This window comes from Zeus faber (genome assembly GCF_960531495.2).
Source record: "Zeus faber genome assembly, chromosome: 8".
NCBI lineage: Eukaryota > Metazoa > Chordata > Actinopteri > Zeiformes > Zeidae > Zeus > Zeus faber.
In genome coordinates this window covers 15,010,818-15,035,817 of record NC_137195.1, presented here as the reverse complement: position 1 = coordinate 15,035,817, position 25,000 = coordinate 15,010,818, and the positions used below count along the sequence as shown (strand labels likewise).

The following is a 25,000-nucleotide window of genomic DNA, read 5'->3' as shown; positions in this document are numbered from 1 at the left end:
CTGCACCCACTACCGTCCTGTGGACCTTCGCCTTCACTCTTGCTGGAACCCTTCTGTCACAGATCACTCCGGACACTCTTCTCCACCCACTCCACCCTGATTATGCTCTCTTCTTTACCTCTCTCCCCCACTCTCCACTGCTTTGGATGTTCGACCCGAACAACCCAGAACAGTGACACAGTATGCTACATACAGTACCGAAGGTAGTGGAGCTTATGTGTGTTGCTCAGTGAGGACCCCTGGTGAGGTCAGCATTGAAAGTTCTTATGGCTTGCGGGAAAAAACTCAGTCTCTCTGTTCTCGCTGTGTGACTGCGGAGGCGCTTGCCTGACCGCAGCAGCTGGAACAGTCCGTTGTTTGGGTGTGGAGGATCCTTCATGAACTTGCGGGCTCTGCTACTACACCTCCTGGTGTATAAGTCCAGCAGGGAGGGGAGGGTAGTTCCAGTGGTACATTCAGCACCCCCCACTGCAGGGCCCGCCTGTCCTGAGCAGTACAGTTCCCAAACCAGGCAGTGATGTTTCCCATCAGGATGCTCTCCACCGCTCCACAGTAGAAGGACTTGAGTATCCTCACCGAGACCCGGAATTTCCTCAGCTGCCTGAGGTGGTAAAGACGCTGCCTCGCCTTTCTCACCGGAGTGTCTGTTTGATGATGGTGTTGGACCTGGACCCTGGCCACAGTCCATGTGTGGCCAGGTCCAGGTCCGTGTGTGGACACAACCCTGGGGGGATCCTGTATTCAGGGTGAGGGAGCTGGACATGTGCTTCCCCACCCTAACCACCTGGGGCCGGGCTGTGAGGAAGTCCAGGATCCAGGCACACAGCGGAGTATTCAGTCCGAGCGGAGTATTCAGTCTGAGACGGAGTATTCAGTCCGGAGTATTCAAATAATACATTACTACTGTGATCGCCTAGGCGAAAAATATTTGTTCTCACGTGTGCTGCTGCGGCGCCACAATTCCGTATCTAATAATATGTAATGCAATAGGAAAGTAAAGTAAAGGGGTACAACATACGTGGTCCGGTTTACAACCGAATGCACACTAGTTTATTTTTCTTTTTGATTATAACTTTGTGGCTGTGACAGCGCGTTTTTGTATGCGATGATGCCACATGCAAAAAACAAAACAAAAACAACCACTTAATAAACATCAACGAAAGAGTCGCAAAAAACGTACAAAGTGGAAAAATACGGGTTGACGCTGATAATCTACGACTTGAAGGCCGGCGTGAAGAGCGTTTCCAGCTTGGAAGCTCGTAGTTACCATTTCCTCGTGTGACGTGAACGCACCATCAAGGCAACAGGGCCATCTCGCGGTGATGTTGATTCTATTTGTGTCTGGGATCCGCAGCGTCCGTCAGATCCTAAAATCTCCATCCATCCATCAACCAGTGCCCATGTCACAATGCACGTTCAAAGTGGCTTCAGAGAACGGGCCACAAACACCCGGTCAAATGTGATCTTTAAACAAACATAATATGTATATTTTTTTAAATAACACCATTTTACGAAGCTTTTTCTTTTATTTTTTCTTTTATTTTTTTTATTGTCTTCATTACAGGAGTTGAAGAAGGCGGTGACAATGTTCCTCCGAAAAACATCGGCGTTGAAATAATAAAAAAAGATCACAGTGACAGAATGTGAAAGGCGCGTCCAGCAGCCATCCATCCATGCAACAGACCGGTTCACCTGACATCCCTGCTGCACAACTTAAAGACACTGTTCATAACCCTGTATTATGTATGACAAACTGTATTACCCTATGGAGAAAATAGTGCAAAACTCTATGTCTATGTCTAAGCCAACCATATACTGTTATTAATCAGTCATTTAAATATATGAACGCTTCTACCTTATTGCATACTACATGAGATGTCGATAATGCAGGATAAACACTGTAAATGACTTTATATACACAATATAGTGTACACAATATTATATATTATTTATTGCTAAATACTGAATACTGACTCGATTAAATGACTGGAATTCCAGAGAAAATATCTTTAATTGAGTTATTCTGTTGAACTCTCACGGCAACCAGTCTTAATTTATGAGGTGTCTATTATGTTCAAAACTTGTATCTGGTTGTATTGTTCTGTATTTAGTTCTTGTGTGGTCATTTTTGTTATTTGTTTCTCCCTACCTTATCTTATCTTTCATAAGAATAATATAAAAAAGTGCAACCGTATCTCCAAAAGGCAGCCATCTATAAAAAAAACAGTATTATATACATGTAAAATTATATCCATTTTTTTCATACTTCAAAGACATGCCTGATTGAACCAAAGAGCTTGATTTATTTCCAAAAAAAAAGATGAAAAATGTACACAAAAGAAATCCAGGCTTATTTTCCCAGACATTCTGTTCAACTGAGCTGAATGGCGTCCATCTGACAAATGCGTTTAACGATGTGATTGCAGGGAAGATCAAACCACGTCTTGGAGTGCCCGTCCAGGACTGCACAGTCCTCCCCCTCCGCTCCTCCAGACTGGTGGTTGTTTGGCTCTGAGTGCCACTCGTTCCAGTACCTGTGATGGAAGGGACATTTTTTTAAACACCCCTCTCCCCTTGGTTGGTTAATGTTGTATTTTCACTCTATAATTAGTTATCTTTGAATTAAATACCAGGACTAACTTTCTATAAGGCTGTAAGCAGTAATGTAGGCCTACATAACACAGGTTCTACAAGGAGATATGTCACTGTATTTCCTGAATTTCTCCCCCACAGGAGAGATAAAGTGTTATCTTATTTTAATATAATCTATTAATCACTTTTCACAAAGAATTGTATCTCCTAGGATAAATAACCTTGTGCACTGAATCACATTAGAACGACATTGTACTTGTTTTGCAGTGTTGTGTTGTCCACCCATCGCCACTCTCCCTCCTTCTCTATGTCAGACAGGCCTATCCAGAAGTGGTAATCAAATCCTCCGATCCTTCTCACTTCTTTTTCCAGAGTGTCCTAGAAATGTGAAATAAAATGAAATACGTTTACAAACACGCACGCACGCACGCACGCACACACACACACACACACACACACACGCACACTCTAACCGTACATCCACATATCAATGCGTAGGGGTACTAACATGCTGCTCCACGGTGTGCAGGATGGTGAGGTGGCTCCCCATTTCTGTGCAACTGTCTCTGCTCTTCAGCCAGTCCAGCTTGTCTCCACTGAAGTAATAGCATTGGTCACCTATATGGAGCCACCCCTCGGGACACTCCCTACACTTTTTCACTGCGGAGAAACGGGTAAAAGGGAACAAATCGGACCAGTCGGCGCAGCGGCATAAACGGCGGGAGATAATATTAAGGACGGAGTACGGTGTATCTCTGTACCTTTAGTGGAACAGTTCTGCCCCAAGTCAGTGTAGTCTGCACACAGCTGGACGTAGCGTCTCTGTGCTGAGTTCAGCTTCAAGGCCAGCGCTGCAGAGCCCAGGGGGGTTCCTGGCGTGGGCCTGCTGAACACTGTGAGAGGGAGAGAGATGCTACAGTACACGTGCAGAGGGTATATATTTAGTGCTTTTGGTATTTCTCCTTAAGCGGCGTCTTTCTCCTCCGCACTAAACATATGGTGCCTCTCAGAACAATGCATCCCTGCGTGATCCTGCCGCTGCTGGAACACAACCAGACGTGAATCATAATACACCAGCTAATACTTAATCCCCTCAGTGGTTTAAAGACAAGACTCTACATAATGAATTTAATTCAAAATCATTTTCTAAAATGGGTCTCATCTGCTTTTGTGGGTGGTTTGCTATTCCCTTAACCATCTGCTAAGATGCTGCTTTCTAATTTTCATATTATAAAAAGTAGGAGTTAAAGTAAACAGTGGGTAATTTGATATGAAATTTGTATATCTGGGGTGTATCGGTTTTCCCCACGTCATTGTCATTGCCGCATTTCATCTTTCCTGAAACATCCCAAATGTGCATCATGCCTTCGTGAAGAGCCTGTCAATGCATTGTAGATACAAACTCATGGATGGCCTTTTTTTTTTTATATATTTTTTCAATAAATCACAATTCTGGGTCATGTAATGTGAAGCATAATTCCCCACGTCCTCCATCGTACACAAACACTGTGCGTGCGTGTGTGTGTGTGTGTGTGTGTGTGTGTGTGTGCGTGTGTGCGTGTGTGTGCGCTGCGAGGTGGTGGGGGGTAGATTGTGCAAGGACAGCCTCCGGTGGTGTTTGTGCTAAATGAGAACACCTCCCTACAGCCCGTTATCAGACTTTGCTGCCACAGACTCTGGGTCCTACAGGAGAAATATTTCACAATTATGGACTTTTGTGGACTCTCTGTTACACGACCCCCACTGGACGACACAAAGTGTTCTATCTCTTTATTCTTTTTCCAATTATAGGTGTCCAAATGCAGAGTTTGCAGAAATAAAGAGAAAATAATTAGGGGGAATAGTCCAGTAGACTAAAAGCTAATACCGGTCGACAGACGGACAGGCAGGCGGTCAGACAGACAGTGTTTACTTTACTCACGGAGAACGGTAAGGGCGATGTTGGCACAAATGGAAGCCAGGAGGCCGACCAGCACGGCAAGAGCTATCGGGCTCCTCAAACACTCCATGCCTCTCTTCAGTCCCAGGGAGCCTGATTAGACAGAACACACAGCGCTCGCGTGTCAATGTGTCATTGTCATTCTCCAACGCAGCGTAATAGTAGAGACGATTGATAGGACAAGATAGCGTAGTAACAAAAACATTGAGCCAGAAATGGGCCCACTCTACACACATTAGATAACACAATAACACCGAACAGGTGAATGCTCTCTCTTTCTCTTTCTCTCTCTCTCTCTCTGTTTATCCACTGATACACAGACACACATGTGTATGCACCAGACAGCGTGCATATATATATATATATATACTGTATATACACACATGTATGTATATGACGTTAAAAACCCCATCGCTATGTTACGTAGGCTCACGCATTAATCAGATTGTGTCGGATGAGGCCAAGCCCATTTTCATGTACCAGGAATTTGACTTGGTCGGAGTTGGTGCATTTTCGTACACAATCAGACAGACAAGTGACGTAAAAATAAAAAATAAAACAATCTTAAAAAAACGTAATCTACAGAATATAGAGAGTGTGCTTTGTGCACGAGATGAATGACAAGGCTCCGGGCAGGGATTTACGGCGGTATGGTTGCTGCGAGTGCTGAACGTCGGTGACGATACAGTTAGTGAGCGTTCCTGGAGATATCTATGCAATATGAACTCAACGCACATATAAAATACGCACGCACGCACGCACGCACGCACGCACGCACGCACGCACGCACGCACGCACGCACGCACGCACGCACACACACACACACACACACACACACACACACACTCAATACCCTGGTTAAGGTTGAAGATGGGTGTGTTCCCCCTGTTGGCAGGGTCTTCAGTGAACTCCTGCAGACTGGTGTAGGTCTCCCTCTCTCTGTCCTCCATCGCAGCGGTTTCCTCCTGCCGCTCTTCCCTCCTTCCTCTTTGAGCCTCTATTTATGCGTCTCTTGAGGAATCCGTCCTTTGCTCCTCAAGTACCACCTCTTCTTCCTGTATCTCAAACTAGTTTACCGTAGCCTGCCTAAAATCGGTCCCTGGGTTTCGTTCCCCCAGTATTGCATCACCTTTGCTCTCCAGTTTGGAGAGAATCCTGAGGCTGGAGAGGAGCGTGGGGTGACGCAGAGCATTCTCTGGTGGTGAGGGAGTGGGAAAAACGTCGGAAAAGTCCACAAAAAAAACCCCGAAGTTACACAAGAGCGTGATGGGGAAACAGCACAGTGTTTCGCTCTGTGTGTGTGTGTGTGTGTGTGTGTGTGTGTGCGTGTGTGTGTGTGTGTATCTGGTTGGAATCACATATCTGAGGCAAATTTTTGAGGCGTTCGAAAATACGCTGATAGTTTCCTCAAAAATAAGATGATTAGGCAAAAAAATATAGAACGGAACATAAATCAACATAACACTGTAAATTCCCCTTAAAACGTGTGAATTGAAAAGGAAATATGACTGTGTGCGTATGTGTGTGCGTGTACACAAGGGTTAGTATGTGTGTGTGATCAAATGTGTGTGATTTGGAATAATTTGAGAAGGCGTCATAGTTTTGTGTGTGCGTGTGTGTGTGTGTGTTATATTGTTGCAGTCAAAACAGTACACGAGCCAAACCGAGCCGCTGCTTATTGCTGAGTCATGCTTTTCAGGCCTCTCAGCCAAAACGGTGAGACGGCACTCTTGTGCTTTATCGACAGAGGTTGAACCTTTTAACACCGATGCCTATTTTGTAAATAAATATGTTGTATGTAAAATGGCATTTGTTAAAACAACAAACAAATAATAAGACTGATCCCTGAGAAACTGTTATTTTCATACATGAGCTGTTTAGCTGCACCCACCTCTGAACCATGAACTAATCCTGAAAAATAATAAGATAAGAGATAAGAGAAGCAAACACAACAATCACTACAAGGACGGCTTTTTTAGGACGGCCTAGAAAGAAAATTAGTCATAATTGTGTAATTTCTGCCTGTGATTCTTCCCATTTTTATTTTTTTTTATTTTTTTTTAATTTTTGGGGGATTTCCTCTGTGACAAATAATCTTTTGAACTCTGAACTCGAACTAGAATTTGGTTTGGACATGGGAGGTTTGGCTAACTGGAGACCATCGTTAGTATCCCCTAAATCTGAAGTGTGTGTCTGGTGAGACTGGAATGTACTAGTATCCCATTGAGGGTGTCTCCCTTCCGTACGCCCGTAGTTTATCGTTTTTATTTTTCAGCTTTAATTAAAAAAAAATGCATCAGCTCCCATTTTCATCTTAAATGAACAAAAAAAGGAAAAGAAAACAATCTGTTATGGTTCTATTTTATTCTTATTTTCACCCATGGCAGTGCCCCAGTGGCCTACAGCGAGGTACAGTTTCGGATTTTGATCTTGAATTGAGATTTTGATGGTTTGAGACTCCCGGAGTCCAACGCGGCATCGCCCTTGTCCACCTGCTGATATCCAGATCCGCTGACAGGTCTTTTTGCGCCGCAAGTTATTCGAAATTGAGTTAGGGATCGGGGGAACGGGAGGATGATTGAATCCCCCCTCTTGTAACATCTGTTGACTGCCATTCCTGTGATACTGAAGAATCGTTGTAATTATGCAAGTTCAGAATGTATGTTCTCGTTCAGATAAGATCACGTTTTGTGTGACGCAGGAAAGCGCCGTGCGTTGTGTGTCACACATCTTTTTTTAAATTAATTTATTTTTTATTCAAAATAGATTAAGACATTGTAAAGTATTTATAATTTCCAGGCTTTCAACCAAGTTTTACAAAGCATCGTATAGTTTTAAAAATATAAATACATTTGGCTCCAAGCAGACCGTACTGTATAATGCATAATATCCGGCTCCTGGTGATGAAGTAGAAACTACCACTCAAATAGCCGTCAGCTGACAAAACCAGCAAAAAATAGAGTTCCTGTGACATATAATACAATGATACAGCCGCACCAATACAAAGATACGTTTTAAAAAGGGAAATATCAGCAGAGTGCGGTTCTGATGCAATGAAAAAAACAAAAAAACAAAAAAAAACCCACAACGATGCAGGAGCGTAAGGTTCAACAGCGCGAGTCCCTTTTTCCGCCTTTGAGTTTGTCGTCTTGAAAAGCTCGACTGAGGGACACGGATCAGTCGCTACGGCGGAGACATCACACACTATATTAGGCCTGAGAATTCGCCCGGGTGAGAGGTCCTCTTGAAAATATCTCCCAGCGGCTCAGAAGATCCTACGTCCTGTAGAATCCCCTGGGTTTGGGGCTGAAACATATCAAAAAAATAAATAAATAAATAAATCAAATAAAAAAAATAAAAAAACAACAAAAACGACACAAATAGCGAGACATGAGACAGAACTCAAGGAATGAAAGGAGCAGGCGAGTCCGGAGATGAAAAAGATTTTGTGCTTAGGGTACTATACATAACGCCGCAGCTCTGCGGCGTTATTTGATCACGATCTGAGACGCGAGGCTCACTCACTTTGTGCAGCGGCAGAATCGACGCTTGGGGCGTCGCCGCAACATCTTCCACTAATGTCAGAAAGAGAGCGAGAGAGAGAGAGAGAAAGAGAGAGAGAGAGAGAGAGAGAGCGAGACAGAAAGATAGGAAGAGAGAGATAAACGATGAGGGTACTGACCACCTAGTGTTGCGGGATAAAAGCAGGGGGGGAATAGTATAGATACAATGATTGAAAGCTTCACCAGTACCTGTTTGTGTCGTTGGACCAGGATCCCAGTCAGGATCAGCAGGAGAATTAAAATAACGGAGGACGCGCAAATGGTCACCAGAAGCCAAACGCTCAGCAGTTCTTTCCCTGTGAATCAGAGACAGTCGCCAAAATAAGATTACATTTTTTTTTTAATATATATACTCATTTACTATTATGTCTTATTTCAATGGTACAGTGTTACCATTTAATATATCAGCCCTCATGTCCCATGAACCTATTTCCTATAATATATGTCCCCATTTGGTTATTTAGATACTTGTAGCGGCAGGTTTTTGATTTTAGTTTTTTTGCTTATTGAACTCAAAAGCTGATGTAAAAGTAACAATTAGTCGTAGAAAACAGGAACCAAAAGGACACGTAGTATCTTGGAGAAGGCAGGACAAAACAAAATAATAATGACTAAGAAAAGCATATTAAATAAATACAGGTACTCCTCATTTATCAGCCGAGTTCTGTTCCTAGGACTAGGTCGTTAAGCGAATTGGTTGATAAGCGAGGACCCGTGTAATTTCACGGCAAGGGGGCGTGGCTGGTATATAGAGTGTATATAGTGTCATTTCACGGTAAGGGGGCGTGACCATTGCGAATGCTGATGTAGTGAATACTGACAGACTGAGAACGGAGATGAGATGAGATGTATACAGTCTATATAGTATATATAGTGTATATAGTGTAAACAGTGTATATTGTGTATAGTGTATGTAGTGTACATAGTGTATATAGTATTTATAGTGTATATAGTTTATATAGTATATATAGTGTATATAGTGTATATAATATATATAGTGTGTATATAGTGTATATCATATATAGTGTTTATAGTGTATATATAGTGTATATAGTGTATATAGTATATATGGTGTATATAGTGTATATAGTGTATATAGTATATATAGTATTTATAGTATATAAAGGGTGATGTGTGATGAGATGCTCGACACTGAGACGCCACGGTATTGTACGCAGAGCAGAATACTGACTGGTTAGAGAGCTGGTTGTAAGTCTGAACAGTCGTTAAACAGGTTGTTAGTTTGGAGTACCTGTAAATAAATTATAATATATAATATATATAATATATATTATAATAATTAAAAACAATAATATCATTTTTATAAGACATCATTTTCACATTTCTGTGTCTACCTGTCTTTTTAAATTTCTACTGAATCGACCGCAGGGTCCCACCGACGCTCTACTTCCTGTTCGTCTCATTTCCTGTGCTCACCGATCGTCAGCTTGGTTTTGCCCGACGCCACTTTGGTTTGGTTTCGCCATAGCTCGCAACTCCAATGCCCTTGATCTCCAGCGCCCGCTTCCAAGATGGTGAGGTGGTGGGCCGGGGATGCCGGGCGGATCCAGGGGGAGGGCTGATGGGGTGGGATCCATTTCACTTCCAGGTCAGAGGGCAGAGCATGGCCCAGACTGCAGCTCAGGTTGACTTGTTGGCCGAACCGGACTTCCGCAAACGGCAAGGCGAGGACTAGAGGCAAATAAAGAAAGGATGATTTTTATTACCCTCTATGTTCATCCAAAATGGTAGAAATTACTAAGCAGGGTAACTTGACTTGTATAGCACATTTCATACACAACAGCACCTCAAAGTGCTTTACACAAGGCATAAAATACATTATAGAAATACAAGAGGGATAAAAGCGTAGGAAATAAAAACATACAAATACATATTAAAATCACAGGAGATAACAGGTTATAGTGCCTTTTTAAACAGGCCTACTCCCGTGCACCCATTCCAGATTACCAGTCGTCTTTCTATCGTTCTGTGACCTCCCCCTTAGAGTTATGAAGCGAAGTAAATCAGAATTCCAATACTCATATGTGGGTATTGGAAGCGATTGAGGCGAGCGCTCTGGTCCTCGAGTCAGAATGCCTTTTTTATGAAGCCACTGAACCATAACTCTTTTTAGTGCGGCCCTTTCTCTGCCGCGGGAATTACCCCCCGTCACACCAACCTTGTAATTAGAATTTTAGCTTTTATCGATTTCCCCCCGCTTGCATAAAGGAGAAATGAATGAAAAAATACCAAGCAGAGAATGTTTTTCGTAAGATAAACAGAAAGAATTCAATTTGGATTTATTGTGTTGCGATGCTCCACGGGCAGTGTTGCAGCTCATTATTGGCCATTAAAATAAATGGAGCCGGACAAGCCCTGCGGCCGCCAAATGCAGCCGGGGACTCTGTTCCACGTTGAAAAACTTAACTGGGAGGAGAGCACTGGCGAGGAGGCAGAGAGATTACAGTGTCTGACTTGTTCTGAATGACAATTAGAAAAGAGCGAGGAAACGGAGGAAAGAAAATAAGACAAGAAGGACAACCTTAATGAAGAATAAATGGAAGCCGATCTATCTTTTTCGGCGTCTCGATTAATAGATCTGGATTGCGCCGCAGAGCTTTGCCGCCTGAGTCGTCTTACTTTGCAGCACCTCCACGCGGACGGTCCTCGTCAGCGTGACTCCGTCTTTGAATTCCAGGGCGCAGGTGTACTCCCCCCGGTCGTCCTCCCCCACCCGGTTCCTCTGCAGGGACAGGTTGTTTTTCCCGAGGTCCGACAGGGTCAGTCCTCTGTCGCTGTCGGCCTGCCAGGTCGGCGGAACCCCCAGGGAGAGCGAGAAGAGCCTCTGTGGAGCTCCGGCGAACAGGCTGGAGGCGAAGCTCCAGTGTCCTCCCTGAAAACCAGCCTCCTCCAGGTCGTTCCAGGAGAGGGAAGGAGGCAGGGAGCAGGGGATCCGGAGTCGGTTAGAGGAGACAGAGGTGTAGTAAGGATGCGAAAGACCCGGGGAGAGGTCTGCGGGGAGACAAAAAGGTCAAATTCGTCGTGAACAGCTGTCAGCTGTCGCGTGACATCGCACGTCTTTATTGACGGAAACTCACCCACAACAGTCACAGCTGTCTTGGCGCGAGTCTCTCTGCCGCCGTGCATCACGACACAGGTCCACTGGCCGTGGTCCAGACCTGTGACGCCCCCGACTGTCAGAGTCTTGCCTGTGGCTCCCTGCCGCCGGGAGTCCTCGGCCACATCCCGCCCGCGTGGGTCGAGCCAGCGAAACTGTGGCCGCGCCCCGCTCTGAGACGCCTGCACGACGCAGGACAGGGACAGCGAGTTTCCGGCCAAGAGACGAGGCGCTGGTGTTACATGCACTGACGAATGAAGTGGACGTGAAGGAAAACGGGTAAGGGCAAAGAAGCAGAACCAAACTAAGTGGAGTACCGTCAGAAGAACAGAAAAGCAGGCCCCGAAGGAGTTTGTGAGGTATGGCCTATCCGATTAAATTAGATTCAACTTTATTGTCATTCCACAAAGCACAAGTACTGAGACAACAACATGCAGTTTAGCATCGAACCAGATGTGCAAGAGAAGCAGTAACATGCAGCGTTTTGTATAAAATATACAGTATATGAATTAAAGTATAAAGTATATGAATAATATATATAGAGTTAACAGTAGTGGGTATAGATATATTAAATATGTACAGTATGTACTGAATTAACAGTTGTGACAGAATGAATATGAATGCACTAAAATATATACTGTATAGTATGAGCAGTATTAACAGAATAATGAGCGGTATTAACAGTATTTACAATAGATATGGACACACTATGTATACATAGTAAGAGCAGTATTAGCAGTATTAACAGAGTGGATATGAATATGCAAAAATACATACAGTATTAACAGATTCACATGAGAATAGCTGGATGTATAAATATGAATAGAAAAACAATAAGTGGTAGTGTGAAAACAATAAATAATAGTGTGAAAACAATAAATAGTAGTGTGAAAACAATAAATAGTAGTGTGTCTGGAGTGCGATGAGCCTCGCGTTGTGCACGTGCCACCATCTTATCCCCCATCAGATGGTTACAGAGTCATAAACTCTCATTTTTTAAAACATGGACGGCATGGATGGGCTGCATTTATGTATTTTCGAGTCTTGCGACTACTCGAAGCGCTTCACAATACGTGCCTCGCATTCACCAATTCACACACACACATTCAGACATGGATGGTGGCGGCAGCCGTGCAAGGCGCACACCCGCTCATTGAGAGCAGTTGCGGGGTTGGGTGTCTTGCTCAGGGACACTTCAGCACACTACCAGGAACTAGCCGGCAACCTTCCAATCACCAGATGACCTGCTGTACCTTCTGAGCTATCCCCAACCCACCCCAATCTCAGATCAGGTAAGGCCTTGCGTCCCCCCCCAGTGATCTTTGGTAGCTCCTACAAGGGGCCAGGACCATTGGAAAACCACTGTTAGATAATGATAATGAATTTGTTGTCTTATAATAAACATTTGTACTTGAGTAGCACATCAGCAGTAATCACATGAATGTACTTGGGACTCGTTACAACTATTTTAAATAAGAAATCAAAGAAGGATCATTGTTATCGGATTTATCAATCCATTATAGGAGAATAGATTAAGATGTTCAAAATAAAGTCTTTACAAAAGCGATGATCGAAAAATGATAATTATCATATTTTATAGGCATTTTCAAAACTATTTTTCTGGATTATAAGAGCTACTAAAACAGCTCAGTTTCTAATGCCATTTACTTTCAAGCACACATTAGAGTTTTGCAAATGTGGGACCCTACCTGAGTATAGTTCATACACGGTGGTGGTGATAATCGTCCCAAGAGGTTCCTTCAGAATGCAGGTGAACACTCCAAACTCTTCTTGTTTTATTTCCTTGATGATCAGAGAGTAATCACTCCCAGACAAGGACAATCTTCCTTTCCAAGTCATCTCTGCACGACAAGGGTTTGATTGTCAAGTTATTTACGATGATAACCTGGTTCAATTTTAATTCATTAATTCATATCAACACTTATATTCATAAGTCATGATGTGAATGAATGAATGAATGAATGAACGCTCTTTAACATTAATTAAAGTAGTGCCCACCGGCCACTTCTCGGCCAAACGTGTTGCGTGTCATCACTTTGGTCCTTTCTGTCCCAAAAAACCAGGTCACATAGGTTTTGCTGCCGTCTGTTCCATCTTTAGATTTAGGGAGAGTGAGGTCGTTTCCCACCGTGCCATACACCGTCACCACAGATGCTGGGACTGAAAAAACACATAATATAATATAATATAATATAATATAATATAATATAATATAATATAATATAATACAATATAATCTTCGTCTGCTAAAAAAAAGATGTTACGTAATAATATATTATATTTAATTACATTGTATTATATTATATAAGATTATATTATATCAATTTAGTTAACTTCTGTTTATATGCGTACATATATTTTATGACTTTTTTTTTAATTAATAAAAAATATGAATAGAAAAGCTGATTATAAAATAGTTTCTTGCAAAAATATCATACCTGTTGAGCTCAGCGCTGTCTCCATGATGATGAGACATGAGATGAAAATAAAAGTCTTCATTTTGGTCAAACTTCTGAAAGATATCATAATTGAAAAACAAAAACTGGATTAAATACACATTTATTTTTAATTACCCATTTAGATAAATACATATGATGATAATAATAATAATAATAATAATAATAATAATAATAATAATAATAATAATAATAATAATAAAAATATGTAGCATTGTCTGTGTCACTGATGCGCAGAGTTGGTTTCACAGCCAAACCGAGTAACATAAAGAAGGACTTCATACAAAGCTATAAAATACAATTTTAATAAAATTTGGATTAGGGGAACATCTCCATTTCATGTCTGAATATTGGAGGCGTGTAAATTTCCGCTGCAGAGATTTAAAGATTTAACGTCGTCAACAGAGAGAAGAAGGGGGTTTGCGGTGGTCTCAGATTTTGAGAAGAGGGCGGGGGGAGAGGGTGAGCGAGAGAGAGAGCGAACGAGAGATGCAGAGTTGTGGTGGGCTCTGATTACGTACATTCACATCCCAATCCTCACCTCTCTCTTGTTCTCCTCCCCCACTCTGTCTCACTCCCCCTCTCTTCCTCTGCTTTTCCACGAAAGGCGGATTTCTCCACGCTCGAGCTGAAAAAACCCAAAGACCACAACAGCAGCGGAGCCTCAGTCTGAGGTTGAAGATACTGTACCAGCTCTCGTTTCTCCTTTTTTGTTTATCTCTCCTCTTTGTCTTTTCCTCTTTTCTTTACGTGACGGAGCCCACAGAGAAAGTAGGCCTACGAGTCTCTCTTTAGATTTCTTGTCACACTTACAATTACAATGATTAGATCTCATTCTTTTGTGGATCTTAAAAATGGGGGCCCGGTCCCATTTGACTCTGAGACCAGTTTTGTTTGAGCAGACGTGTTTTGACAATTATTAGTTTTTATAAATATTATAATAGAAATTGTAGATCAGATAATCGTACATTCGGTGCAAAAGCCAAAATGAAGAACAATAAACAACAAAACATCCTCAGACATGAGACTAACATTTTGAGATGGAGATTGGCACTGGGGTCCGAGGAAAAAAGATATATTTCAAATTAAAATTTGCTTTTTGTTTGTTTGTTTGTATCAGAAATTATATAATTGCATTATATCAAATATTATTGTATTTAATTATGTTACCAGTCGGGAGCTATTTAAATAGATAACATGGTAAATGATCCTAAAATGCTGAAATCCAAACCGTGAAATTACTTGATATTTCATTTTAACTTGAATGGATGGATACAACCGTGGTATGATGTTTTGTCGTAATCAAGATGTAAAACTATATAAAAAAAACAAACCACACAATACATCATAACAATTTGCAAAATGATCACAATGACCAATTGACCGATTGACTGCTACTTGCCCATATTGGCTCCTTATTCAACTGTGCACATGGAAAGTCAGTGCGCGTACGTGTTTGTTGTTGTTTGTTTATTATTCGTCAATGTATTTATCAATTTGTCGTTTCTTATCTTGTTTTAATTCCCATCTCTTTCTCGACTGTGCAGTTTTTTTTGCTGCTGCAACGCCTGAATTCCCCTCCGCGATTTATATCTTATATTTATCTTAAAGCAAGAATTCTTAAAGCAAGAATGCAAATTTTATAAGCTTAATCCGAGGTGCTGTGCTAATCCCATCTCTGTTGCACATTGTTATTCCAAATTATTCGTGCTGAATTTGAGCAGAACCTAATGACAAAACACAGGAGTCCAAGTGCAGTCAGCTCCAAATCCAAGGCCAGATAGGATTCTCGGGGCGATACTCATTGACTTAATTGATTGTTATCTTTATTGATAGATGTTCAAATTTTAATATCTTCAAACTGGAATAGCATCGAATATTTTACAACATGCAAGCGGTGCAAGTTATTTTCAGTTTTCTGCAGAGCGAATGTGAAGCTTCTGAACAGAGTGAAACTCAGAACGGCTCAAAACATTGAAGCAAAACTGAATACATTTAAGATGAAAGGATGTTTTTTGGTTTTAAATCAGTTATTCTGAAAATATGTCGACCCAGTCTCATGCTTTTTCGTGCTCATAGTTACGAAAATGAATCCATTGAATCTTGTCCCTGAGTACGACTGTACGACTTTTTTGTGCTATACTTAAGGAAATTTAAACCAATAAATTTGAATGGGGAGATTTTTGGAAAGATCTCATCTCGTAGGTTCACATACGTAAGTTTTAGAGATATCAGTGGACCCTAAACTCAGATATTGACCTTTGGACCCTGACCAGAGGTCACCTTTGAAGCCCTGTATCTCAGTAATTAAAAGAGATACCAAAATAAGGTCAACCGTTTTGGACAACTCTGGACACGTACTTGCAAATTACATATGTAAATTCTGACAACGCAGGTATATTCCCTGACCAAATGAACTCCAAGTAACACATGCATGTTGTTTTTCACCCATACCTATGGCGGTTTATAATAATATAACTACTTTACCCATGAGGCAATAGCATCAAGATGAATTACAAAATAGCGCTGAATTGTAGTTTCAACCCTTTATAAATAATTGCGTAAATATTACGCGATGTATGCAATTATTGTTCTTTGCTTCTGTAGAAGCAATCAGTCCATATGATATCAACCTTGTTTTCAGAAAAACATGTTTTATTCGCAATGTCATGGAGACTAAACTACCCATAATCCGAAGTGTAACAGTGACGTCTCTGGTTGGTGGAGCTCGCTGTTCTCATGGAAATGTTTACCGCACTGGCTGATGGGTACACAGGCGCGCAAATGCTGATATTTATATCCAGTTAAATCTGCATCTATGAATTAATTTCATTATGAATGAAATTAATACTGAGGTTATGACCCTATATACCTATTCTCACCCAACCTTGAATTTAATGGACCATTCAATAGAGAAAAAAGCGAAACCAGTATCCCGCTTTTATTTTGTAGTCGTCAGAATGAAATATAAACCCATGCATTTAAATTTTAAATACAACTATTGTCCTCCCCGCCCCACACAAACATCCCCCGGGTGGAGTACTTTTGTCAGGTTTGTTTTCATCTTAGTGTATGTAGCTGCAGCCCCCTCCCCCCTTCTAAATTGTAGAAAATGTCCTCAGGTGCTGTTTAGTAAATTATGTCAGAACGTTGTTGGAGACTGCACTGCGAGGAAAGTCAGAGCGCAGTGTCTTTAAAAACCAAAAAAAAAGGAACAAATGGGAGACAGTTTGAAACAGCCTCACAGGCATCACACCTGCGGCTCTAACCCAGAAACACAGATTATGGTCTGTGGTGGAGCAGGGCGGAGCACGGAGAACAAAATGGAGGAGTGAGGCTTAAAGTGTAACAGTGAGAGGGTGAAAATGTGTACATAATACTGGATGTATTATTGATTTTTAATAACAAGGTTCCTTTTATACCTTTTTCATGCTGTGTCATGGTTTGTCACCAGAAATATTGATCATTACAGTAGGTAAGCATCATTTGAGTAGGTGTGATAAGTATCACTGCAGGTTATAGCATCTTGTAATGATGTATGAGCAACTTGATGTAACTCAGTGCAAGAATTATATAAGTTGATAATGATATATAATAACACCAGAATCCATTTTATTATTATTATTATTATTATTATTATTATTATTATTATTATTATTATTAATAATAATAATAATAATAATAATAACAATAACAATATTATTATTAATAATAATAATTATCATTATTATTATTATTATTATTATTATTATTATTATTATTATTATTAATAATAATAATAATAATAACAATAACAATATTATTATTAATAATAATAATTATCATTATTATTATTATTATCATTATTATTATTATTATTATTATTATTTATAATAATAATAATAATAATAATAATAATAATGATAATTATAATAATAAAACGGATGGTGTGTTTCACTACAGATCATCAGCATTAAAAAAATAAAAAAACGTAACATTGCTAAAAATAGAAAATAAAAATAATAAAATATAATAATAATAATAATAAATAAAGCTGCAGGCAGCAATACACGGGTTCCAGTTTTGTCATGTTTTTTGGCACGTATTATAGTTTTCCGGGATCCCTGAAATGCAGCATGATTTTCCAAGTTTACGTTGACCGCCGCATCAGCTCACCCGGTCTGTCGTCTCCTGGTTGCTCATCTCCCAGAGAAACCACTATGAGATATCGCCATTGAAACCGAACGAGATATCGCGATTGGTAGTTATATGATTTCCAAAACACCACCTATTGACCAAAGTACACAACATTTTTCACAGTGCCTCCAAATCATATCCTGCACATATCTATCAAATCGAATGATCATAGCACAATGCGTTGATGAGTTGTGGCTGATTATGTCAAATAGGCCCTGCCCAGTCATTTTCTGTAAACTTTAAAAAATTATTGTGGCCAAAGTATGGGGTTCAGAAAATGTCCATTTAATAAATTGTATTTGGGGCAATCCAGACATGATGTGGTCTAAGTTTGATGAACATTGGACCTTACCTGTAGGAAGAGTTAGGAAAAAACTGTTTTGGACAAAATTCAAAAATTGCGGTCAATCTATCACGCAGAGCTGTGCGTAATAGACTTGGCAGACACAAAGAATCCATGGATGCAATAATTTTCTTTCTACGACCAGCGGTTCAGAAGTTATCGGACAAAACGTAAAAGTGGTCATTATAGCGCCACCATTCAGCCGATGACGCGTTTTTTGAGTTTCCTAGTTTTGGAACATGTCGAACCTATCATCTAAGTTTCGTGTCCGTGGGTTTTACAGTTTTACGGAGGACAAGAACAATAATAATCTGAAAAAAAAAAAGGGTTCCTCAACTTCATGCTGGACACCTAATAATCATATAGTGTGTGTTTCCGAGCACCTTGACATTTAACTGTAGTACAGATCTACTATTTGCACAATGTAGTGTTTACTTTTACCTCCCTGTGAAAAATAAGTAATAATAATAAATAATATAATGGATTACAAGTTGAAGGCCAACTTTAGAATTAGTTCCTCAAGCTGATTTTGAGGATACAAAAAATGGCATTAAATACTGAATGTAATTAGAAATTGTTAAGCTGTTTGAGGAGGCATAGTTAACAAAACAGCATAATTGTATATTCCTTTACGCGGAGCAGACGTGTTTTGCTTTGCTCTCCGCTCTCTGCTTTGCTCCTACATCTTTTCATTGTAGTACTTTTTTTTCCTGTTGCACTGCGAAAAGAAGCTTGGTAAAACTGAGCCAGTACAAGTACTATATGTAAATATATTTTTTAAATTTCTAAATATATATATATATATATATATATATATATATATATATATATATATATATATGTTTAATTATATGTTTAAAAATGACGATGATGATCATTCCAATACTTACAACTGATGATGTGAGCAGTTCAAGGTCCTTCTACAACAATCAGAAATCTCTCCGTCAGTAATATTCGTTTCAAGTAGTTGTTGCACCTCCTCTTCCAGAGATTGGTCTAAAAAGAAGCGTACAAGTATAGGTAAAAAAAAACAACTCCAAAAACGAAATTATGTGACCAAATGATTGGTTCTCAGGAGACAGAGGGTGGGAATTAAATTATCTCCCTATTATGTGTTCATCGAGCTGCTGAACTAATATCTAAAGTAAATAAAGGAGATGGGTGAGTCTCCATTCTCAAGCCCATTAAAACACCTTACAATATAAGTGAACATTGTAGTGTTACATAAAATAACTTATATTGGTCATTTATTTGCCCGATGCTGTATAAAGTTCGACTATATTCCCTTTTGATGTGTCTACAATAAACTCTATACAAAACAGACAGAGAAAGAAACTATATATGAGCGAGAAAGCGAGAGAAAGACAGAGAGAGAGAGAGAGAGAGAGAGAGAGAGAGAGCGAGAGAGAGAGAGAGAACGTGTTATATAACGGTACGTAATAAAACAAATCACAAAATTTATAAGGTCATAAGAGAGAGGGAGATAAAGAAAGAGAGAAGATTTTATATAATACTGCATAATAACATCAATCACAGAATTTCATAAGCTGTATTTGGACTCTTTTGGTCCCCTCCAAATTGAACAAGGCTAATAACATAATTTAGCGCGCTCTCTTTGATTTTCCCCATGTCACTTAATTGCACTGGTTTAGCTGCATAATTAGTGTGCCAGACTCTTCGAGGCAGGGAATAAATGGAAATGAAAAATCTAAACGGTCCTAATGGAAAAACATGGATAAGCCTCTGAAAGCCGTAAGAAAAGACATGGAAAAAAACCCTCGTAAAACCGGACCCTGAGCTCCGACTAAAACTACTGTAAACCCAAAGAAGGAAATGTATTTGTACAAAAGTCTTTATCAGTAAATTAAATCCATACATCATCTAATAATCGATATAATCATTTTACAAATCAAAAAAAACGAATCTACACGGTGTAGATGATGTAGCTGTATAATATGCACTGCAATCCATTTGGAATTGGACATAAAACCTAGCGCGATGAATACAATGTTAACCCTGAATCACCTTAATAAATCGACAATGAGGAATAAAGGAGTGTTTCAGGTGTATTTAAAGAGAAGAAATAATGTTTCCAGGCTCATTTTATCAAGCGGCAGACAATGGCTGTACGGCTTCGGGCTTTAAACCCTAACCCTAACCCTAACCCATACTAAAAAGACGACACCTTTTGGATTCATGCTCCAAAATCACCTCTCCAGGCGTCGTAAATAATGTCAAGAATCCCAGATCATAAAGAGATTTGCTGTTTTGACCTTCACAATCAACACTATCGGGGTTTTTTTTTTCTTGTCCGTAATGCAGCGTGAAGAAATATGATAATCAACGATATCATGTGATTTAATTCGGTTCAAGTTGCGTGGGCAGCTTGGAGACAAAAAAAAAAAAAGATGAATCTTTAACTGATTGAGGAGGCTTAAAATAAGTGGAATGAGGACATTTTCCACATTGATCTTATTGTGTCCGAGAACAAGATGCTGCGAGATCCTCGAGAAATTAATTCACGCCAATTCTTTTAATTGTGAATGTTTTTATCAAACTTCAATTGTTTTTTAAAGTGAGTTTGAACTCGTTTAGAACGCTTCATTTCTTATTTCTGTCCAACTTCAGTGTCAAAAAGTTCTATAGACCAGTTCCAGGATATGCTATCAGGAATAATTACACACACACACACACACACACATATATATATATATATATATATATATATATATATATATATATATATATATATGTATGTATAATCGCGACTGGGGGGGCTCGTGGGGCCATTTGATGAAGACTTTGATGAAGAGCAAAATACAAATAATCCTTATTTCACCATAATCTATTGCCACCATCTCTGAGTTTAGTATGAATTACTCTACACAGTGCAGGAATCTCTCTCTCTCTTTTTTAAATCACATTAAATTAAACACGACTGCGGAAAAACGTAACATCTGCTGAGGGAGGCCTGCAGCCAAAGAGTCCCAAAAGTCCTGAGGGCAATACACGTAGCTCATTGTTTGAGCTTAAATTTTTTAAGCTTTGTTTCCATTCCATTTTTCATTTAATTGAATTTCATGACATTTCTACAAAGTAAAAATCATCCCATTTCTTCTCTGCTCTTTCGGGGCTGAGTGCCGCATGGCGTGTCGAATATCACACGCTGTGAGAAGAAGGTAGGTCATTGAAAGGCATATAGGTGTGTTAGTACAGAGTCGTTCTCAGCAGCGACAGAGACGCTCAGTCGGTTTAGAGACTTCGACCACAACAAGGGCCAGGCAAGCACGTCGATCCCGTCTCATCTGGCGCTCTGAGGTTTCTCTCTTTTCTTTCTTTTCTTTCTTTTCATGCACTTGCTCTGCCGTGATGGAGGGTCCGCAGTTTGACTGTTCCTTCTGGGCTGGAACTGAAAATGGGCCTATGAGCCCCATAAATTTGCTCTTTATAGCATTGTATATTGTACATTGTAAATATATTGTACATTGTATTATATATATATATATATATATATATATATATTTTTTTTTATATTTATTTATTTATTTATTCATTTTTATATATATATATATATATATATATATATATATATATATATATATATATATATATGCACATATATACACTCAATGAACACTTTATTCAAGATACCTGTACACCTATTTATTCATGCAATTATCTAATCAGTCAATCGTGTGGCAGTGCAATGCATAAAATAACGCAGATACGGGTCAGCAGCTTCAGTAAATGTTCACATCAACCATCAGAATGGGGGAAAAAAATGCTATCTCAGTGTTTTCCACCGTGGCGTGATTGTTGGTGCAAGACGGGCTGATTTGAGTATTTCTCTAACTGCTGATCTCCTGGGATGTTCACGTACAACAGTCTCTAGAGTTTATTCAGATTGGTGCAAAAAGAACAAAAATCTTCCAGTGACAGGACGGAAACGCCTTGTTGATGAGGTCAATGGAGAATAGCCAGACTGGTTCGAGCTGACAGAGAGTCTACGGTTACTCAGTTAACCACTCGGTACAACTGTGGTGAGCAGAAAACAAACTCAGAACTTGAATGCACAACACTTGAAATATTGAGGCGGATGGGCTACAACAGCAGAAGACCACGTCGGGTTCCACTGCTGTCAGCCAAGAACAGAAAACTGAGGCACAGGCGCACCAAAACTAGACAGCGGAAGACTGGAAAAACACAGCCTGGTGTGATGAATCTCCATTTCTGCTGAGGCACACAGATGGTAGAGGTCAGAATTTAGCGCCAGAAACATGAATCCATGGACCCAACCTGCCTTGTGGAAACAGTCCAGGCTGGTGGCGGTGGTGTGATGGTGTGGGGGATTTTTTTTCGATCATCACTTGAATGTCCCCGCCTATTTGAGTATTGTTGAGGACCACGTGCATCCCTTCATGGCCGCTTCCAGCACGATAATGCACCGCGTCACAAAGCAAAAGTCGTCTCAAACCGGCTTCATGAACATGACAATGAGTCTGATGTTCTTCAGTTTCCTTCCCTGTCACTGGATCTGAATCCAGTAGAACACCGTTGGGATGTGATAGAACGGGAGATTGGCAGCATGAATGTGCAGCTGACAAATGCAATCATGTCAACATGTCAACATGGACCGGAATCTCAAAGGAATGTTTCCAACATCTTGTGGAATCCACGCAGAAGAAGAACTGAGGCTGTTTTGAGAGCAAACAGAGGCCGCACCCAGTATTAGCACAGTGTCCCTAATAAAGTTCTGATATCATGCTCTGTGGCATGGATCAAAATACTCAGCAGGCCCAGTTGACCTTGATTTAGGATCAAGATCAAGCAAAGATTGGAAAAAAAAGAGAAAAGATCTAAGTGACTTTGAAGGAGGGTTCACTACTGGGTCACGGATGGCACAAAGACTGCTCAACTGGCTGGTGTTCCATTAGGAACATCTGCATTTAGATCGATGGGAAGACATCAGTAAATGGTGCGGGAAAGTCACCGGATCTCAACCCCATTGAACGTGCGGGAGGTTTTGGACCGACGTGTTGGGCAGCGCTCCCCGCCGCCATCATCCAAACAGCAAATGAGGGAATACCTATTTGGAGGATCGGAGTTCCATCCCTCCGAAAGAGTTCCAGACACTTGTAGAATACTATATGCCGCATTGAAAATTGTCAATAAGCCCAAAGAAATGACGCCAGCACTGTGGGCAGACGATCTATGTATTTTTCGGAGCCGCTGTGGAGATGGAAAGCTCCTTGCGGCGAGGACTCCCTTATTAGTCAGAGGCCCAGAGACGATCTGTTGTCACCGAGAGGGGAAGAGAGGAGGAACGAGACATGAGTCACTCCTTTTGGATCCATCTCACGCTTCCTCCGACGGGCCCCGTGTGTTTCCCCCCAGCGCAGGGTTTCCCTCTGCGCGCGCTCGCTCTCTCTCTTCTTTCCGACGTGTTTAATGCATTTAATCCCCAATAAAAGGAACGCGTTTCACCCGAGGGCGGCTTGCGCGGCGCTGTGTTCCTTCTAATTTGGGGAGGCGCCGGGTTCGAACTGCACGGCCGCTGTGATGCTGTCGAAAAAAAAAAACCGGCAAAATGTCAACCGAAAAAAAACAACGACTTAAGAATCACGGGTGACATTCTGACAATCATCAGTTGTGAAAACACCCCTTGTTCCATCGCTCGAACTTTATACAAGGCACTTTGAGAAGAGTTGGGTAAGAGTTGATGAACACAGAAAGCAAAGGCGTATTTCTGTTTCTGTTCTATGGTTTCATTGTCATCAGTCATACTCAGCCAATTACGACATAAATGACATAATTATAGTAATAATGTCAGTCATTAAGACGGACAAACAAACAAACAAAAAATCCCGACACATTTGCACAACCACCATAATGTGAATTTAACACAGCCGGCGTTTCTACGTTTTGGTGTCGAGGCTTAATGCCAACATGTGTTCAGGTTTATTCTACATTCATCGTTCTGCTTCACTGGTTATATCATAACTTATTGGATATGATCATATGCATATTTCATTTTTCGCTTTCTCATTTTTTTCTGTTACCTTAGGTTATATCTGATGTTTATCATTAGGTTTATTGTATATTTTCTATCTATCTATCTATCTATCTATCTATCTATCATCAGTGGATATCAGTGGTTTAAGGTAAATGACCATGTATTGATTGAAAACCGTGTATTTTCTTGGTTTAATACATCTTTGTAATGTATGAAGCATCATATCGACCCACTGGAAGGAGGTTCGTCTGGGTAACATTTCACTGAAGGAACAACAAGTTCTGCTCCACAGCCCCTGAGAGGAAAAGAGTGATGTCATGTGCCGTCTACACCGGTTTATTTAAGGCAAAAGTTTGAATACACCTGTAGACTTCTATGCTGCACACCCCGTGCCAGAGCTTTTTTTTGTTATTTTTAACAGGTTGTTTTTTTAACAGTGAATCTGCCAAACAAGTCAACAAGCGGAAGGATTTGTTTCAAGTTTGACCTCCTGCAGTTGCAGTCGAGTGGAACCTGGCGCTTTTAAAAGACGATAAGTTGAGTAAAAATTACATCCACGCTGGAAACACGAGCTGGAGCAACAAATTCAGATGAAAATACCTTGTTTCTCTTTGAGCGATGACTGGTGTCAGTGTGTGTGTGTGTTTGTGTGTGTGCGTGCATATGTGTGTGTGTGTGTGTGTGTGTGTGTGTGTGTGTGTGTGTGTGTGTGTGTGTGTGTGTGTGTGTGTGTGTGTGTGGAGGGGGGTGTGCGCGTAGGTGTGTGTATGTGCGTCTGT

At 40.6% G+C, this 25,000-nt stretch overlaps 2 protein-coding genes across 2 annotated transcripts in view; both read right to left on the bottom strand.

Annotated features, from left to right (window-relative positions):
* Positions 1–1,557: 1,557 nt before the first annotated feature.
* cldc1 (C-type lectin domain containing 1) lies at positions 1,558–5,714 on the bottom strand. Its single transcript, XM_080005638.1, has 6 exons — positions 5,385–5,714; positions 4,514–4,624; positions 3,354–3,485; positions 3,101–3,252; positions 2,849–2,970; positions 1,558–2,534 (listed from the first exon to the last, which is right to left on the bottom strand). Exons 1-6 carry the CDS (start codon positions 5,479–5,481, stop codon positions 2,372–2,374), a joined length of 777 nt encoding a protein of 258 aa, XP_079861764.1. The 5' UTR covers positions 5,482–5,714; the 3' UTR covers positions 1,558–2,371.
* Positions 5,715–7,303: 1,589 nt separating this feature from the next.
* Positions 7,304–25,000, bottom strand: part of LOC307233438 (uncharacterized protein) — a 26,488-nt gene continuing 8,791 nt past the window's right edge. The window contains exons 9-14 of the mRNA XM_080004771.1: positions 11,193–11,394; positions 10,735–11,106; positions 9,532–9,786; positions 8,284–8,390; positions 8,057–8,106; positions 7,304–7,837 (exon numbers count right to left, since the gene is read on the bottom strand). Coding sequence (XP_079860897.1) covers positions 7,807–7,837; positions 8,057–8,106; positions 8,284–8,390; positions 9,532–9,786; positions 10,735–11,106; positions 11,193–11,394 — 1,017 coding nt within the window. The 3' untranslated portion in view covers positions 7,304–7,806. The remainder of the gene's footprint in view (positions 7,838–8,056; positions 8,107–8,283; positions 8,391–9,531; positions 9,787–10,734; positions 11,107–11,192; positions 11,395–25,000) is intronic.

Coding starts and splice junctions, on each gene's coding strand:
- cldc1 (XM_080005638.1), bottom strand. CDS start 5,481: ATGGAGGACAGAGAGAGGGAGACCTACACCAGTCTGCAGGAGTTCACT. Junction 4,625..5,384: donor CATCTTCAACCTTAACCAGG/GTATTGAGTGTG, acceptor CTGTCTAATCAG/GCTCCCTGGGACTGAAGAGA. Junction 2,971..3,100: donor TGCACACCGTGGAGCAGCAT/GTTAGTACCCCT, acceptor TCACATTTCTAG/GACACTCTGGAAAAAGAAGT.